At 33.8% G+C, this 19,275-nt stretch overlaps 1 protein-coding gene across 2 annotated transcripts in view; it reads left to right on the plus strand.

Annotated features, from left to right (window-relative positions):
* LOC119828843 (myosin-I heavy chain) overlaps positions 1 to 19,275 on the plus strand; it is an 80,524-nt gene that overhangs the window by 34,936 nt on the left and 26,313 nt on the right. For both annotated transcript variants that reach the window (XM_038351128.1, XM_038351129.1), the window contains exons 3-4: positions 17,533 to 17,656; positions 18,543 to 18,605. In XM_038351128.1, coding sequence (XP_038207056.1) covers positions 17,537 to 17,656; positions 18,543 to 18,605 — 183 coding nt within the window. In that variant the 5' untranslated portion in view covers positions 17,533 to 17,536. The remainder of the gene's footprint in view (positions 1 to 17,532; positions 17,657 to 18,542; positions 18,606 to 19,275) is intronic.

The following is a 19,275-nucleotide window of genomic DNA, read 5'->3' on the forward strand; positions in this document are numbered from 1 at the left end:
AGTGCTGAATCTTATTATTTTATGCCCTTATATCGTTCTAGATAGGTCACCTGGTGGTTCAAATGACCCGTATTTTTTCTATATGGGCCTGTAGTCTATATCTATAATTGTTGATAATCTTCCTTAATGGCTTATATCTGGTACGTAGTGCTGTCAATTAGATGTTTTTAAACGTTCACAAAGATGTTACATGTGCCGTAATTGTATATGTGGACGTATAAGGTAGCGATTATTATTTTTAATCATAGGGCAGTCGATCTTGAATTTATATAACCTTATTGTAGAACATGCTTGTTGGACCTTATGTTTTATTTTCAGTCAAGCATTTGTTGTGTATACTAAAAATTATTTTTCCATTTCGCAATGAATCCTACTAATATTATAAATGCGAGAGTTTATAAGGATGTGTGTGTGTTTGTTGCTCTTTCACGCAAAAACTACTGAATCGATTGCAATGAAATTTGGTACGTAGACAGCTGGACAACTGCAATAACATAAAGGCTACTTTCTATTCCGATATTCTTACAGGATACAGACTTACGCGGGTGAAACCGCGGGAGCAGCTAGTGATTGAGAATTGGCAAACCAGCATATTATAACAAATAGGTCGTACTTAAAAAAGTATTCTTAAATTAATAAACAATCTTAAATCTTACTTAAGTAGTAGGAAAACATTTTTCATTTAAACTAAAGCCGTCTGCGAATCTCTGGACATTAAAATATCTTTCAAAGACAGACGCAAGACAGGAACACGTTTTCATTTAAAACCACAATGAATTTCAAGGCGCAACGTCTACGGCCATTTAATCTAGGCTTTTGTACTGGGTCTAGTACAGGATATGTCTTTTCCATTTATACCAATGCCCTATGAGATTGTAAAGCAGCCGTAAATCAGTACATAATATTTATACTTAACTTTCATTCTCCCAAACTAAGATATTAATTTTAATTCAAATAAAATAATGCGATGCTTATCTGTTTCAGACATGATCTATTAACTAATTTACAATCCGTTTGTCTGTGTTTAAATTAATTTATTCCAACCTCGATATGCACGTAATAAGTAAGTAAATAAATTTGATTTATTATTGTTTTAAATTGCAAAAAGACCCTTACTGACATCAATTGCACGAAACAAGGTTATGTCTTAAAGCAATTTCTACAAGATTCCGATATGTGTTACGTAAGTGCTAGAATTCCACTGGGAGACCTATCTATACTGGTGTCTCTACTGAAACGTGGTTCGTAGTAATAAATTGATGTACTGAATCTATTCAGTTGAACTTGAGTAGGATTAATCCAGTATCTTAATCGTTCTTGAGTTCGCAGTTTAGTGTTACAGGGCTTATAGGGTTTACTGTGGGCTTAGTGTGCCTTTCATATGTGAGGCCCAGTAATTGACCTCTATAGTGCATGGGTTCTTAATTTATATGTTGGTTTTAAACAATAGACGTGATGACCTTTGCTTTTATAGTTTTATTTTTATCTACTCCTTGGTTTTTGCTATGTCATATCCTATCCTTAATATTATAAAAACGAAAGATTGTGAGGATGGATTAATTTATGTATGTACGTTTGTTACTGTTTCACGCGAAAACCACTGAACTGATATGGATGATACTTGGCAGTGACGCAGCTTATGTACCAGAATAATGCATGAGCTATAGAAATACATGCGGGTGTAACAAGTAATATCCACGTATTCAAAATATACTTTATTTAAATCGTAATAAAAATAGAGCCGTGTAATTATTAAAATACCTGTTAGACTATTTCATTAATAAATAAGAATTACATGAATAGAAATTGTAAAAACAAGGCCCGGGGGGGTAACAGAAGACTTGAAAGATTGCGACTTCATTCAGAGGTCAAAAAACGATTGGTTTCGGCCCACCCACGATCGTATTTATCTGGAATTATTTGTGACAGCGAGTCTGGCGGCCTAAAGAGCGCCAAAATGCATAACGCAAAAGATAACATATTCTTTTCATTCAATAAAATGCGTCTAGCTCATAGATAATTGTGTTGTTGGTAAATTACAGAAGATTCATTAAATTTAAATAACTAAATAGAGATTAAATGTATGGTAAAAATTATTCGTCAAATGAAAAACTTTCGTGAGTAAAATATCAAATGAAAAACTGAAAAACACTGCAAAGCATATTCAATTGATGTTATATAAATTACTAGCTTTCTGTCCGCGGCTTTGCCCGCATTGTCGCAGGAAAAATAGACCCGGGGGTTCCTCTCATGTTCCTGGTTAGTTGGTAGCTACTTCTGCACAAATTTTCAGCCAAATCGGTTATTCCGTTCTTAAGTTATAAATTGAAACTAACTAAAAAGTTTTATATAGATGGATTAAGTAATATGTTAGTTGGTATTTCACAGTAAAGAGTGGTAAAGACGTGCTAAACTGCAACCGGTTGGCAATCCACTCAACGCACACATGTCAAGGGTCACACTTCATTCAATTTGCGGGGTTAAGTCGTCGCAATTGTTTTCATTTGCTGATTATATTCATTGGCTCATACGTCAATATCTCTTTGTGAAGGATGTATTGATCCGAAGCGGATACGTTTATATGAGGGTAGATTAAGATGACGGTAAAAATGGACAGATAGCAATCGAAGCGTCATATTAACTGTGACAGTTTTTGTATAAGGACTTCTTTTTTATTAATTTGTATTTATAACACATTGTTTTAATGATTTGTCAATACAAGCGATGCATCTTATATGATATAAATATATTTTAACTAAATCGCCTTCTAATTGTCAGATCTAACCAACTTTAAATGGTAGACACTAACATAAAAGTAAGTAGTATGAAATATATATATATATATATATGTATGTAATATATATTTGTTTCAGTTATTTATCTATTTATTTTATTTTATTTTTTTGGATATATGTATTTTATCATATATTTATAGTATTGTATGTGTACATTATATATTATCTTGAATTCAAATTGTATGTTAATATTCTTTTGTATGGTATATTACTTATATTTGTGTGTGTGTAGTTATAGTATCATCTTTTATATGTTTCACTGGTTTAACTTTTTACCTACCTCCCTTTAAATATGTTGTTTTAACGCTGTATGACTGCGCATATAGCGCGATACATTGACAGAAAAGGGGCGTTGGTACCCTTTGGTATGGCAAAAACAGAAGCTAAGCATTCGTAATAATGAGAAAAGCTGGCCTTCAAGTATAAAGGGTAGTGATTACTGATGCAGATACTTGAGGAATAGCGAGGGAACAGTTAATTAAACGCCAACGGTCAGGTGCGTGTCTGACCACGCGTGTTGGAGGGCGCGGTAGTGAATTAGAACTCAAAGTGACTAGGAATGTACGTATTCCCAGTTTTAAAAATAACTTGTACCTGATAAAAATATGCAAGTTTCCATATTACAAACATAAAATATAATAGCGTAAATTTTTTTTCGATAAATATATCAGTAACGTTGAAAGACTCGGTAGCAGTTCCTTATTCCATATATAGATACACTAGCTGCGCCCCGCGGTTTCGCCCGCGGAAGTCCGTATCCCGTAGGAATATCGGGATAAAAAGTTCCCTATATGTTATTCCAGTTGTCCAACTGTCTACATACCAAATTACAGTGCAAATTGTTCAGTAGTTTTTGCATGAAAGAGAAACAAACACACACACATCCTTAAAAACATTCGCATTTACAATATTAGTAGGATTAGTAGGATATACATATATTATCGTCACCAAAATATACCTACAAAGTATAGTTATTACGTTCTTAACCTATAAAATTCCATCACGGCGTACATATGCGACCGCTCATTTAATGCGAGTGTTATTATGATTATTTTAGGTCATGACCGGGCTAGACCTACGCTAAATAAAGGAATTTCCTAACGAGGCGAATTAGGATAAATTGTCAGCAGGATAGATTACAATGGACATAAGGAACTCTCTCATTTACTAATATGATGAACACCTTATGTCATTCATTCAAATATATATGAATTCTTATTAAATCATATGTTTTATTAGCTGACCCGGCAAACGTTGTTCTGCCTTACTCTTATCATTTAGGGGTATGACAAGATGTTGACCAATTCTCAGACCTTAAAAATTACATGAAATCCGTCCAGCCGTTTCCAAGGGATTTGGTGACAAACACCGCGACACGACTATTTTGTATACTCTATCAAGGCTCAGCTATACACATTATACTGCCTTATTCCCTTAACTCTTTACGTATGGATATTATAGGTGATCATTTTCACAACATTTAGTATATTTATGGTAGGTATCGTCTAATCATGACAATTTTGTTAGACCGCCTCCTTGGTATGTAAAGTGGGTAACGCGTGAGCGTAGACCCGAAGGGTCCCGGGTTCGATTCTATAAAATAAATAATGAAACAGATGTATATCTTGTGCCCCAAACCCCACACGGGGACACGGAACTACTCATTATTTATAAGAACATCAAAGCATTCTTACCTGACCAAATAAGACTACACAATTAGAAAACATCACTTAATTTACATACTTAATGATACAAATAATTTTATTCATACGTTTGTAATTCTGCAATCTCTAGTGATATCATCCGTCTTAATGAAGAAGAAAGAGTAAAAAAGTACTAACAACATCTATTTAATATAGACAACGGCTTCCCTCTATCCGATCTATTTCCTGCGCACGCGCCGGTTTCAACGTCAATTAGATAAGCCGAGATTTACGAGCGCTACCGGCCACCGCGCACGCGCATCCGAATCTATTTATTGACAATGTTTTGTTGACACCGGATTAATATAACTCCCTGTAACAGGACATGGAGTATTATTATAAGACGTTAGACATCCTTATTGCTTCCGTGTTAGCTTTCATATTTTCATGTTTTTAAATTTATTGTCATCTATCATTGTCATTGTATTATTACCATCTGAGCCTCGCGATAAGTTAATAGGCTACTAGATATTAAAAACTAAATTGTCTCTATATTTTTTTCTTAGAATACATAATTCCAAAATAAATCTTTCTCATTTAAATAATTATAATCTATTGTGAATGAAATAAGCAGGTTTCATATCTACTACTGAAAAAAGGGATTATTAGTACCTCGTATCATGTGTTTTCGCATGCCGTCACAAACTTCCAAAAACACTTCTATCATAAAAGCTAGCCAAAATACCTTATTCCGATTTACCCCCGGAAACAACGTCCGTGCTGCCATACATAGTACTAGCTGGGCGTAGGAACCCAGCTTGTAAATTAAAACGGTGGAGCGAAGCACGCAATATCACACGATAGCTTGATTGCGCCCTAGGCGAATCGCAACATGTGCTGCTATAAATTGCTTTTCGAGCTGATGGATTTTAAAACCAAAAGTAGATGCGATTTTGTCCGCAAGAAAATGTTATCACGTGCCAATAGGTATCGAAACCTTATCATATTATCGTGGACTGAAGTTAATCATTCTTAAATTTCTCTAGAATGCTTGAGCTTTCTTTTAGATAAATTCTCACTACACATTTATCTGATACATAAAAAAATTGTGAATTGATTGTACATACTTCTACTGATAGCAATTGGGAAATATTATTATTTACTATAACCTAAATTCATACAATCGCACAAACTCGTTTAGAATGTCTCAAAACTGCCTCCAAATAACTTCATTTAGACGAGTATCGATCACATCACCTAAATATTAAGCTATGACGCAATTGAAGTAAGTGCCGTGGAAGTAATGCCCATTTGACGTCGACTGCAGTGGAGTGCAATATGCAATTTGCCCCATATTTGCTCCACTGACATGAATTGTTATGAAAGTGGGTTATTTTGGGTCCTTATGAGCATAGTCTATTCTTGAAGTTGGAGACCGGTCAAAGGGCTCACTCCGGTGATTTTCTTTGTAGTCGTCCTTTATTTTTTCAATTTGGTTTGATCCATAATCCGCTTTATTGGTATTAGCTTATGTTTGTGAATGATAGGTATATTTGGTCAGTTAATATAACATACAAGAATAGTCATTCCTGAAACGGACATTGTTAAATAAAAATAGTGGTGGTTAATGACCCACAACAAATGTTTTAGTTTGAGTCCGATCAACTGTGGTGGAAAAGTTCGTGTTGAACAAAGAGTTTTCATAGTGCATTTTAGTTCGTATTTCAGCATATCTTAGATAATTTTTTTATGTACTTATAGCATAGATATATTTGTTTTCACAAATTCCTATAAACACCCGAAATTATAAATAGTATAAATTATTATGAAAAGGATATAAGTCTCACGAATCACACTATCACACTAATTTTGTAAATGTGAAAGTTTGTTTGTTTGGATGTTTGTCCGTCAATCACACTGAAACTACTAAACGTATTTTAATGAAATTTGGTATACAGCTGATATTATATATCTTTGGTGATAGGATACTTTTTATCCCGATTATATGCTCCCTTGGGATACAACAGGAATCTTGATATCCGGGCGGAGCCGGGAGAAGCGTCTAGTTATTAACATAGTCAGTAGTCACATTAATTCCCTCTATAACTGTATAAAAATAACTTCAAACATAACCAAATTGAGTTAACATTGGTTATTTATGACAGTCTAAATAAACAAAGTTGCCAGTAAAGTGTATTCTTCATCTAAGAAAAGATTCGTCTTGACGTTTTGCCTCGTACAAAGGAACCGCCAGAATAAATAAACTGAACACTTATGGAAAAATAAAACAGTTAGTTCTAGCATGAGAAACTATAGTTTTTCGTTTGACACTAACTAAAAACAATAAATAGAAATTGTAAAATAGCTGTGTTTATAACTCCGGTTTATGCTTACTATTATCATAAAGAACAAGATACCTTTCTAGGTCTACAATATACCTGGAAAATACAAAGACTTCTTTGCAAAAGATAAATATTTATAAAGCTATGTAATATGATAGTTCTTGTACGTACGTATTTCCTAAATTGCCAATCTGCTCCACCACATATCTACAACGCATATGACAGGATCCACCTGCGCCCTTCGATTCAATTCGATAAACGAAATTGTGGTTATCATAATTGCCCCGAAATCTCACCCATTACGCTTCAAGCGTTCGACGCATTAATGAGATTACAAAACGAGTAAACAAAAACAGATTAACGCCATCACGCGAGACGAAAAGTCAATTAAGTACACTCAAACAACGGTAATCCCTCTTGTTGGTACGTGCTTGTGGTCAAAATTGCCGCCATTTCACTTGACGACTCACTTATCGATAGGGTAATGAACCTATGAGGTGTACGCATCTTAACAGTTCTAGAATGTTTCAAGTAATTTTTTATTTATTTATACAGATTAAAAAGCTATAATACTCCTGCCCTGTTCGTTCTTTATGTCAGTGTTGTGGTGTGGGACGCGAGCACGCTTCGACATAAATTGGACCAGCTCGCAACAGGAAAGTATCAACATCCCCACTAAAGATCGGTGTGAAATAGTCGCAATGGTTACCATTCAGTGAGTGGGAGAGCTGGAAGCCCGTATCCTTTTCGTCACCCTTCCCAGTCCTTTATTCCCTCCATTAATCTTTGCCTTATTCCATATCCAGAAAAGTTCCATCCATTCATCATCTATTTGCACAGGCATGTAGTCTGCAAATGGATTACCAACTTTCCGACCCACTCTTTATAGGCAATACTGACCGCTTACCATCAGGCGACCCACCTCCTCCAGCTCCATCTATAACAAAAAAAGTTTCACAAAATGTTGATGGTATCAGACGAATCAGCTGTGCTCCCAGTAGTCATTAAATTTCTCTCTCTACTGATTTCTTCAATTGCTTACAACTAATACACTACTAAATGATAATCATTACTACTGCCAACAACAAGTAGATATAGGGCGTTGGTAACATTATTTATTTCACCCCAGGCGCGGTGCAGTTTCTCATGGATAAGCTACATCTACGAATTAATTTCTCTATTACATTTTCAACATCGTTTCAGTTCACAAAATGCTTTAAACACGACGATAGTTATTCAATTTGGTTACAAATGACCCAGTTTGACGGGATTTAATCAAATTAAAAACCGATGCACGTCCGAAGTGCATAAGAAACAAAAATTCGTGTGCGGCGTGTGTTTCAAAGAAGCTTGGAATGGAGACAGCCCGAAATAACTCGACGTGAATTTCACATTGTTCCACATTAGGTAGAGGAATGTCACCGCCCTCATCTTGCGAGATCACGCGCGGACTTGTTTATGTATGTTTTAAAAACTGTTTTATTCATTAGGCGACAAAGGAGGAATCCTTGGGGATGCTTTCCTATGCAACTGTTTAACGGGACTCGACTTAAACCTTGCAAATGGTTGAGTCTTTGTGGTGAGCTAATAAAATAAATATTCATGGCCACATCAAAGGCTAAAGGATCAGATTGCATCCGAGTGCACTTGGGATCGCTAAATGTTTTTATTTTGATCTGAATAATTTCGAAATTATTATACCAATGCTGCATCTAAATATAAATATCGTTAAGTGAAATATAAACTCACGAAGATACCGAGATTTCTGAAGAAAACTCTTTAGATTTGCTCTCCAATCAACTTGGATAACAGAGTATAAACTAGGTGGGAAACTCTCGCAGACTTAAACCACTCTATCCTCGAGTTTAATGGAATTGCGTCTAATTATTGAGTTTGTGCCTTTTTATTGGCCAGGACAAAAGGGGCAATTTATGTTTCTTATGATTACGTTTGTATGTGAAATAATTTGAATTTACTAAAGAAAGTGAAGGAAAGGGAAAAAGAATTTACTAAAGAATTCGCTGGCTTATTAACCGACGACCCAAAGACAACGGAGGTTGTCCATTCGACCGTATCATTTATTTTGTTACTTTTTTTACTCGATAACTCTATGGGTTTACAACCGACATTTGCACGACTCATGATGGGAAGCATCAGAGAGTGCTCTGTTTAGAAACTACTGGAAATGCAAGGACATCGGTGACCTTTTGTGTAAAAAATAATTATTAAGATACGCATCTAGGTATACTATATAATTCAAAATATTTTTAAGGTCATTAACTAATTTTAAATAGCTCCCGCATTTCACATGTCATTTATCTTTCGAGCATTTTTCGATCGCATCACCACTTTCTGTTTTGTTCGTTCGTTATCATATCTGTGTGAAAAAGAAGTTGTAAGTGATACACTACGTATTGTGTTCGTATCTATTAAATCGTAACTCACTCAAAGAACAATGCATGTGAAAATATTTCATCCATGAAGCTAAGTACTTCAAATCACTCGTCGCTCAAGAACGCCTTTGAGTTTTGACGCTACGTTACGCATGCTGACGGTCGTGTGAAGTTTTCTTGTTCTACTCAAATTCTACCCCTCAATATACATTTTAATTCAAGATCTCTTGAAGCTAGTTACGCATTTTAACCCTTATGCCTCGAGTGTTAGAAAATAAATTGCCGCGTTACAATATAACAAAAGATTTTATACATTGTAATTGGTTGGCGTCAAATAACCTGATTCAAAATTTAACTACGCTCATAAATTTTATATTTTACGACAAACAAGAAATGTAAATAGTAATGGGTGATTTGTGTATTGCGAGAAATAGTAGTTAGGTAGAAATTGAAGTCTCGTAAATTAATAAACGATAATTAGCGATACATGAAAAGAGAATGAGAGTAAGGACAAATCAAATACGAGCAAATTATAATAAGCAGTATTTAATTTTCCTTCATACGTTACGTTAATTAAGAACTTGGAACAAACAGTACTGCGTGTTTAATTATAACTCAAATTCCATTGAAACGAGTGACTTTTATATACGAAACTCGATAAGTTTTCATATTTTCCCGGTAAACTGACAAAATCAAACATAAGTTTCGATTATTCATACATACGTGTTAAATATTAGCCACTAGTTTTCCGTCCGCTGCTTTTCCCGCGTTTTCGATGACAAAGTGAATGGAATTCACTTTTTTTCTCGCTTCTAAGCAGTCTATGTTACTCTCAAGCCCCCAAACTATCTCCGGACATAAAAATTATACCACAATCTCGATCCGTTGTGACGTGAAATAAGGACAAACAAACACACTTCCACATTTATAATATTAGTATTAATTACAACGGAATAGAACAGTATATTTTTCATTCAGTCTCTATGTGAAATATCACAAATAACAGATTTAATTTTTAGTTTTTTTTGTCAAAACTGAAGCAAGCTAAATAAAGTATCTCTATATTTCTTATACATTTTATATTAAACGTCCTGTTACCAAGACTACATAATTTAACGTTATCTTGTCTTGTGCCATCGCACTTTATCTCTAGAGACGGTCTAGACTCTAGACTCTTAAACATTTTCCTCTATGGTTTCTTAGTTTGACCAAAAATTATAAAACACGCGTTAAGTGAGGGCTTCGTGTTCTTAATTAGGGTTTAAATGTATCCAATTTCACAAACACACATAAGGTGTGAGTACCTACCTTAAAATGCCTTATTATTTTCTTGACATGGACATGAAATGGTTCGTTATGTTAGACACTTGTTAATTTTTTATACGATTATAGAGGCTTGAGGTTGTTATCACTTCAACGTCTATAATATATATCTTAATACATATAAATTAGGTGTCACGTTATTTGTCCGCGATGGACTCCTAAATTACTCGACCGATTTAAAATTTGCACACCATGTCCAGTTTGATCCAACTTAAAAGATAGGATAGTTCATGTTATTTAAATTATAATACGGAGCCGGGGCGTACAGTTAGTGGTTGTATATAATATCCCGCCTGAATAGTAATAAAAGCTGGTCTATCGTGATATAGTAAAGAAATTAATGTTCAGAACGCGCTTTTCGGTATTTTAGCGTCACATACACAATTCCCTATCAAACTACTCTTATACAAGTACATGTTATGTTTAATGTATACCTTGTTTGTATTATTGTTATATTTTTATATTTCTTCTCGATATGTAAGGCAGTTTATCTTTTAGCTAAATCTGCGATATTGTAGTCTAGACAAAGAAGAGATAAACGAAATGTTATTCAATGGTTCCAATTAATATTCCTCTTATTTCTCAAGTAAATGAGTACAAAAGAGGTAATGAAACGCTTTTTCTATCTCCTTAATTCGACTCATACGAATCATACGCAAGTGAAGTTAAATTACAAATTGCTCCCGTCTTGAAGAAAATCATGCTTTACATCCCACGCGTCCTTCGTGACTTGTCATAATTTACAAGTCTTCGCTGTTCGGGGGACTTCAGTAGACTTGTTCGAATTTGGCAGAATAATTAATAGTGGGTAGTAACTCAAGAACAGAATGGGGTTTGTTCTATTGTGATTTACAAATAAAAGTTACAAATAAGTTTCATAATGTCTGTAAGTTTATTGCATATATATTTTACTAGCGGTGCGCCCCGGATTCGCCCGTGGTACATATATAGCCTATAGCCTTCCTCAATAAATGGGTTATCTAACACTGAAAGAATTTTTCAAAATCGGACCAGTAGTTCCTGAGATTAGTGTGTGCAAAACAAACAAACTCTTCAGCTTTATAATATTAGTATAGACAGGAGGTACGGAGAAGTCGCAAAAGTTACGAATGTAACGTATTTACTCTAGTTCTTTTATACTTAAAAAATAAAGTAATTTTCTGTGTTTTATGTTTTCAACATAAAAACAATCTAGTTATTACTGATTATATGTTCAAGGATGAATAAAAGTTACATTAGTAAATGTTCGCGAATATTCCCTCCTGGCCAAATATTATTTATTGCAATAAATTATAACGTAATAATTCTTATAGCAATCGACTAGTCCTCATAATTACTGGTTGTACAAGGCTTACCTTTCTATGATACCTATCCATGTAACAGAAAAAATGCTTAAAAACAAATATCCTATAATTTAGTATCGTTAATCAAATACCCAAGAATCCGTGCGATTTTTTATAATATATAGCACATAAGAGACAAGTCTAGTATTTTTATCACAAAATCTTCCAGCGCCTGTCCGCCCACACTCAACCCTCTCTTTACATAATTTATTGTTGAGGCAGTTCCATTTATTTTACTTATTAGAGTCAGTATGAGAAATAACACTATAATAGTCATGTTATTTATGAAATGTTAAAGCAGTGAGTAATATAATTCATATTTTTCATTAATGGGCATGTATAGTTATGGTTATATAACATTTCAAGGTATTTTCTTTAAGATATTGCATAATTTTCATAAAAAAACACAGTATTCATAAATGTGGTTAAATTCGAATTTGTTAAAATCTTTTATATGGTCATGTATCATTTGACATACAACATTTGAACTAAAAAAAGCTTAAAAACTTACTGTTATTAGTTACTTCAATAAAAATTAAGAAAGAACTCGTTTACCAAGAGCTAAAACAAAGCTATCAACAAGCTCTACTATAAGTGTCAAATAAAATATTAATTTTCTTAATAAAATAGAAGTCGACAAACCTCCACCCCAATAACCTTTAAGGGTCGGCAAGGATACACGTAGGCGACCGCGGGAGCGCCTGTCGCCTGCCAAATAGTTCAGTAACTGACTCATTGCTGGCTTTATTTAATACTGTATTTCAGATCGCGATTTCGCCCGGGTAATCTAATCTAATCAGTCCCGGGATTTTCCCCGTCGATTTTTGGAATGAAAACTATCACGTCCTTTTTCGCAAATATACTTATACGATATGTTGTAATGTAAAAATAGAAATAATGAAGAGATGATTCTATCGGCAAAATAAGTTGAATATTCATTCATTCAACTTATTTAGTACGAAACCCAACAAATACATTTCCGTAATTTTGGGGAAGTTGCTATAAAAACATTGCATTTCTTGGCATTGTAATCAATTGTAAAAATCGAACAATCGTCATGTAATTTGTTTATTACGTCGTCAGTAAAAGCTGCACGCATAAAATTAGTGACAGAAGAAGTGAATAACGCGTTTCCGAGAAAACTGACTCGCCATTGTTGGCGTAGACCATGAGAATTTCCGTAGAGAATACCCGTCATGTTTCACTTTATAAAAAATACGCATTAGAATGTAATTAATAAAACAAACAATTGATTGTAGACACAGATACCATAACGCTCATTGTTTTTAGTTACAAATTTCGAATTTGGAACTATTCGTTATTTGAAATTTGTTACTTTTTAAACGATTGATACCGCAGATTTGCTGACTGATTTAATGTCGAATCTATTAAAAAGCGAAAATATTTATTAATATATTATTTAATTTCATAATATTATATTCAAACAACTTATCATTATCATAATTATTTTAAGGTTTAAATAATAGCTAAACTAACGTACACTTTAATGAAAAGTATATAAGAGATGTTTCGTTTTTGTTAATGAAATACTTGACGAACTCAACGCGTTTTGCGGAAAATCAATTCAAAAACATGATTTTTCAATAAATTTTAATTTGTCTCCGAAAATGATCGAATTATTTACAAGCGTCATTACAAATCTACCCAGTCACGATGAAAATGAAAATAATAAACGACGTAATTAATAAGATTAGGGGAAGGGGACGTCCCTTTTGCAGCCCTCCCGGAGGACTTGATGAGGACGAAGGTAGTTATTTCAAATTCGTTTATATTAGCAGATGAATTAACTTTTATCTTTTAGCGTTTCAAAGATTGAAAAGCTACTGATATAATGTCAAGATTTGTTTCGGAATTTGCAATACACGCAAGAATGTTTGTTTTAAGAGATTTATTATGAATGATAACAAAATTATGTAATACATATTGTGTATATTAAACCGTGACTTAAAACAGAATTCAAAATTAATAAAAAAGTATTTTTTCTTATCCTTTCGCAATATTACCTGATTAATGCTAATAGCGTTTCTATTTAAAAAAGGGCTAATATCGCGAATTGGGTGTGGTAGAAATGCAATCAAATTTGAATAATCATCATCACAAAGTAGTTTATAAGCACGTCATACACTTAAACCATAAAATATGATCATAAATATTTTTTATAGTCCACAATAAAACTCCTTTGAAATAGGCTTATTACATATTATAAACGCGAAAGTTTGTAAGTGTGGATAAATGTATGGAAGTATGGATATTTGTTACTCTTTCACTCGAAAACAGCTCATCGTATCTTATGTTTGTTAATAATTATCAATATAATATAGTGTCCACATAAATACAATCGTTAAGATTTTAAACCAGTATCGACTTTATGGTGTATCTCGCTAAAACAGGATAATATGGACCCAAATCAACAATTTCAATATTACAAATTTAGTTATAACAAGTTTTTAATAGGGAAAACGCATTCTAATAAATGTTTTGTTTGAGTTGTAATATATAAATATTTAGGAGGAATGCAGCCATAGCGTTATATGATGATATCATTGAAAAACAATGTTCATTCCTCCGAAATCTCTTATTTTTGTCTATGTGCTAAATAACTCATTAAATCAATATATAATTGTACAATAAGTGAATTGTAACTTTTAATTTAGCATAATTATTATATAAATTTACATCCTCGAAATCTATATCCTCGATATATTATTGTCTGTCTGTCATCTGTCATCACAGGATAATTATAAGAACGTAATGGTTAAATCTAGCTATTTTTCATGTAAGTGACGTGTGGTATTGGTAATTGAAATTAAGCATAGTAGCATCCGTGTGGTCCCTGCGGCACCTGTTTAAATTCGCGGCAACACCGTCTAACGTAATAAACTGTCTTCACACAACCTAACAGTATATTACTTGTGTTATCCTAAAAGGGAATCTTGTTGCGTGACAAGCATCGTTATTGGTACAGGTTTGTATCGGCTAGACATGGAAAAAATTACATTGCGCTGCCGTATCGATATGCGGATGTAGGAAATAAGGATTGTATCACCATTCTTTATGGTGACTTTTTCTGTGCTGTCTGTTGTTTTAGTTTAGTAGGACGGTTGAAACCATTCGGTTCGGTTAGTTTTCAATAGTACAAAAACGTATGGTTAATGCTTCTCTTTATGTGTAACGTTTTTTTTTGACGTGACAACGTCTTAAATTAGGTTGCGGCTCGGAGTCACTCATGAAAAAGTGTAACGCCCGGTAACGTTACGATGAGTCACCGAACTATGATCGGTCCGCCGCGCGCGCAGCACTAGAGAATTAGGCGCATTGAATCGGCGCGTGCTTGTCTCTGTCTCTGTCTTTCTCGAGCGTTCTTGGCGTAATATTCATATCAATAAATATTCTACCGAGAAAAAGACGTTGTCACGTAAAATCTTCGCCCGTAAAACCGACTTTACAGGCAACCAATTTTTTTGTTAATCTCTTAAAATTAAGAAATCAACAAAGTGAAAGGACCTGCTTTTTGATATATTTTTTTGTGAAATTTCACTATGTCGAGTAAATTATTAAAATCTTGTTCGTTTATGCTTGGATCCGCCTCAATGCTTCTTACTCTGAATGGATTACGTAAAAATCCCTTTTCTACAATGCCCCTCTGATCATATTGACCTCAGTCCAAGCCTTTATGTTCACTATTATGTTAACAGACCAACATACGAACAAACGTAATCATCCAAATAAACCGTTTACCCTTTTTATTGGCGGGGTAAACCCCATCAACCCTTTTTGACTGCGGGAAACAAAATAGCTTCAATAACGATGATGATAGGTATTAAAATAGCTTGAATGCTTAGTAATATTTCGTATTCCAATTATTTAATTTAACAGTTATTTGTTTAAATGCAAACCAAATAAGCTAACAAACCACGAAAAGTTATCTTATATAATTTCCAATTGGAATCATGATATCTAGTGATGTTTATATAATATCGATAAGGGGAGTCGAGGGCGAAATGACGTATTTATCCGCAAGTGACATTTCCGTCCGATAACTTGCGAGAGTGGAGCGTCCTGCCCCAAGGACTATTATACTGTCATCGCCGCTGCGAGGGACGACTAGCTTTCGTATGTTTCGACGTTTGACTTATTTTATCGATAGGGTTATTGAACTTTACTAAAGTGTGCTAATTTTGAGATTCGTGTTTAGGAGTATGTCTTTCCCTAGATCTCATATCGGTAAAACATGTTCGTCGTTTCTTAAACGAAAGTTGTCGGTGTCGCATAGATTTCGAATACATATAGCGAATAAAGCTATATTTGTGTGAAATTAAAAGTTTTTGTAAAAATTTTTTTGTTTATTAGAATTGTGTTATATTAAAATTCCATGATTTTTACAACAAAAGTAATTGTATATTTAAACATTTCAAACGTTTGCTAGACATTAAGTTACACATCTAAGATAAAATCACATAAAGTGGTCCTCGCTTGAACGTCATGATGCCCCATGTCCCCAAACGCCCCCGACCACAGGTCTTTTTTCTGCACCACTGTTCGCTATCTCTCATGTCATTTACAATTTGCTATGAATATTTGCGACTTGCTAATTTAATAGCTTTAAGCCGAGTCTAACTATTATTTAACGGATGTAGTCCTTCAATAATTCTTTTATCAATAACTTTGTATGAAAGAGTAATTAAAGTGTATAAACGTTTGACGTACCTATTAATGGACAAGGATAAATTATGTACGTAGCTTTTATAAGTTTATTGTTGTCTTCACAAATTTCCTTGAATAAAACGACGAAAACTAAAAGTTATAAAACAATAAAATGTTGACAAAAAGTACACGAAAGTGAGATTTCCTTTTTCCTAGGTTTCCTTTTTCACAGCTTTAGCAAGTACGATTCCTTTCTCAATTCACGTAGAGTTAATAACGTAAGGAGTTAAATATTAGGAGTAAAAGTAAAATATTAGGAGTATTTTTCTTCGCAGAATCAACATACCAAATAGCTAAGCGTAAATTGCGTCAATCGATATCGCCTCGGGTCAAGTATTTACAGACTAAAGAGTAAACACTCGACTGCTCCTGACACTCCAGCTCGGTTGAACTTGGCTCTCCCTTGAGCTCCTAAATGGATGTCGAAAGGAATATAGAAAATTTATATAGACAAAGACCTTGTTTCCATATAAGCATATTCGATGTGTCTATGTTTGCGTTTGTGTTATTATTTTTCTTTAACCGGCTTGGAACAGATCGCCTAGCATGAGAACGCTGTGTTGTAATATTTTATTAATATAATGCATAAGAAGACATATAATGGAGTTTATGAATTGCATTATATACCTATGTTGTTTGAAACTTAATCTATTGTATTACTAGCATTCCGCCCGCGGCTTTGCTCGTGTATTCACGGATAAGATAGACTCGGGGGGTAACTATCCTATGTCCTTTCTCGGGTCTAAAACTATCTCTGTACCAAATTTCAACCTAATCGGTTTAGCCATTCTTGAGTTATAAATAGTGTAACTAACACGACTTTCTTTTATATATATAGATAAAGAATCATATTATCTTACTACGCCACTATGTCGTAAATACCTACGTAGTAATTGCACTAAAGTAGCTTTCCATCTTTCATAATATGGTAATCAACCACATCTATACATAAATACTCTTAATTCCAGCAAAATGGAGGAGCAGGACAAGGACGAGGGGCCCGGCGTGCCCGATATGACGATGATGCCGCTCATCACAGAAAACGCCATCAACGACAACCTCCGGCGCCGTTATAACCACGACCTGATTTATGTATCCTTTTAACAATAGGGTTTCTGGTAAACTATTTAATCAGTTGCAATATATAACTAGCTTTTGCTCGCGGCTATGCCCGTCTGGTCATAGGATAACGATACAAGTGCAATTTATACTAGAAGTTAAAATACGCATTATAATTTATAATTTAAACATTCTTTATAAATAAGATATTTCACCATGGTGAGAAATAGCCTATATCGCTGTAACCTTTAAAAAAGTGTATACCAAAATATCACTCCGTTACAACGTGAATGATAGACAAACAAACACACTTTACAATTTATAATATTAAGTATAGTAAGAATTGTTGTATTTCGACCGCATAAAATTAATAAATCACTCACTGGTTAACTTTGCTCTATTCTTCAAATAAAAAATCCCCATTTCCAATTTACATATATCATATATAATTATAGTTGTATTACATAAATTTACTCTGATATGTTTGTTCTAGGTTATGTGACTCATAAGCAAAAACGTTAAAACATTCAGATGAAATAACTTGTTATAATTTGAGGTATTTATGTACTGTATTCGTAACGTACCCCCTGGGTTAAACTTAATGAAAGTCATCCGTTTTAATGGAGTACGTATCAGACTGGATGTGCCAATAAACTGGGCTATATATGGAATAATTTGCAATTAACTTCACGCTACGATTACGAAAGCTTAACCGACAGCGATACCTGAAATTACAGTTTTTTACCTCACTTTTTTATATCGTACTCAGAGTTCTTTAGGTACTATTACTACTACTATTACTAATTCTTTAGGTACAATTATTTCTGCAAAAAAACTAAATAATACTATAATTAATGTTTTTCTACTTAATTTATTTACAACTGTACTTACTATAACTTTCTTAATACCAAACAAACAGACATACACAGGATCTATTTTAGTGGCAGTGAACCCTTACAAGGAGCTGGGATGTTACAATTTCGTAAGTACATTATTACTATTTGGATTATAATTAGGTTTGGAGATAAAATTGTATAAACATTTAGTCTACAATGTGTTATCGTGTGATGATTCATATGGATTTAAACGCAGCTTCACATTTGACCGGAAAAAAGATAAATAAAATACAAAACCCACCGTGAAAAAATTATTAATACAGATTTTATATAATTTATTACTAACAACCACAACTTTTTACTTATAACAATGATTTTTATAATTCTCCTGGGTTCCGTTACCTTTTACAAACGACTGCTGTGTTTTAATTAGAAATTCCTGGAAATCCTGACCATGTCTTTGTCAAACATGTTTCTATTATATACGATAATTCATTGAACTTTTCTGTTAAAGATGTCCTACCTACTTGAGACCGAAGAAATGCCCTATCGTATAAAATCTAAAATACGGATTAAAAATCTCAAATCGACAACTTGGATACCATATCTCTTAAGCATTCTACTAGATACCACTATTCTAAACTGCAATAAAAGTTAAATTATACCAACTGTCCCGGCCAGTTAACTTGCTTTTATAAAAAACACCCTTAAACAACTATATCCAAAACCTACGTTGAGCTCAGCGCGTTATTGTTGCTAAGTGGACAAAGCTGCATTATGAGAGAGCGTCAAGCTGTCGGTTTTTTATTTCCCATT

Source organism: Zerene cesonia, chromosome 8, assembly GCF_012273895.1.
Source record: "Zerene cesonia ecotype Mississippi chromosome 8, Zerene_cesonia_1.1, whole genome shotgun sequence".
NCBI classification, from domain to species: Eukaryota; Metazoa; Arthropoda; class Insecta; order Lepidoptera; family Pieridae; genus Zerene; species Zerene cesonia.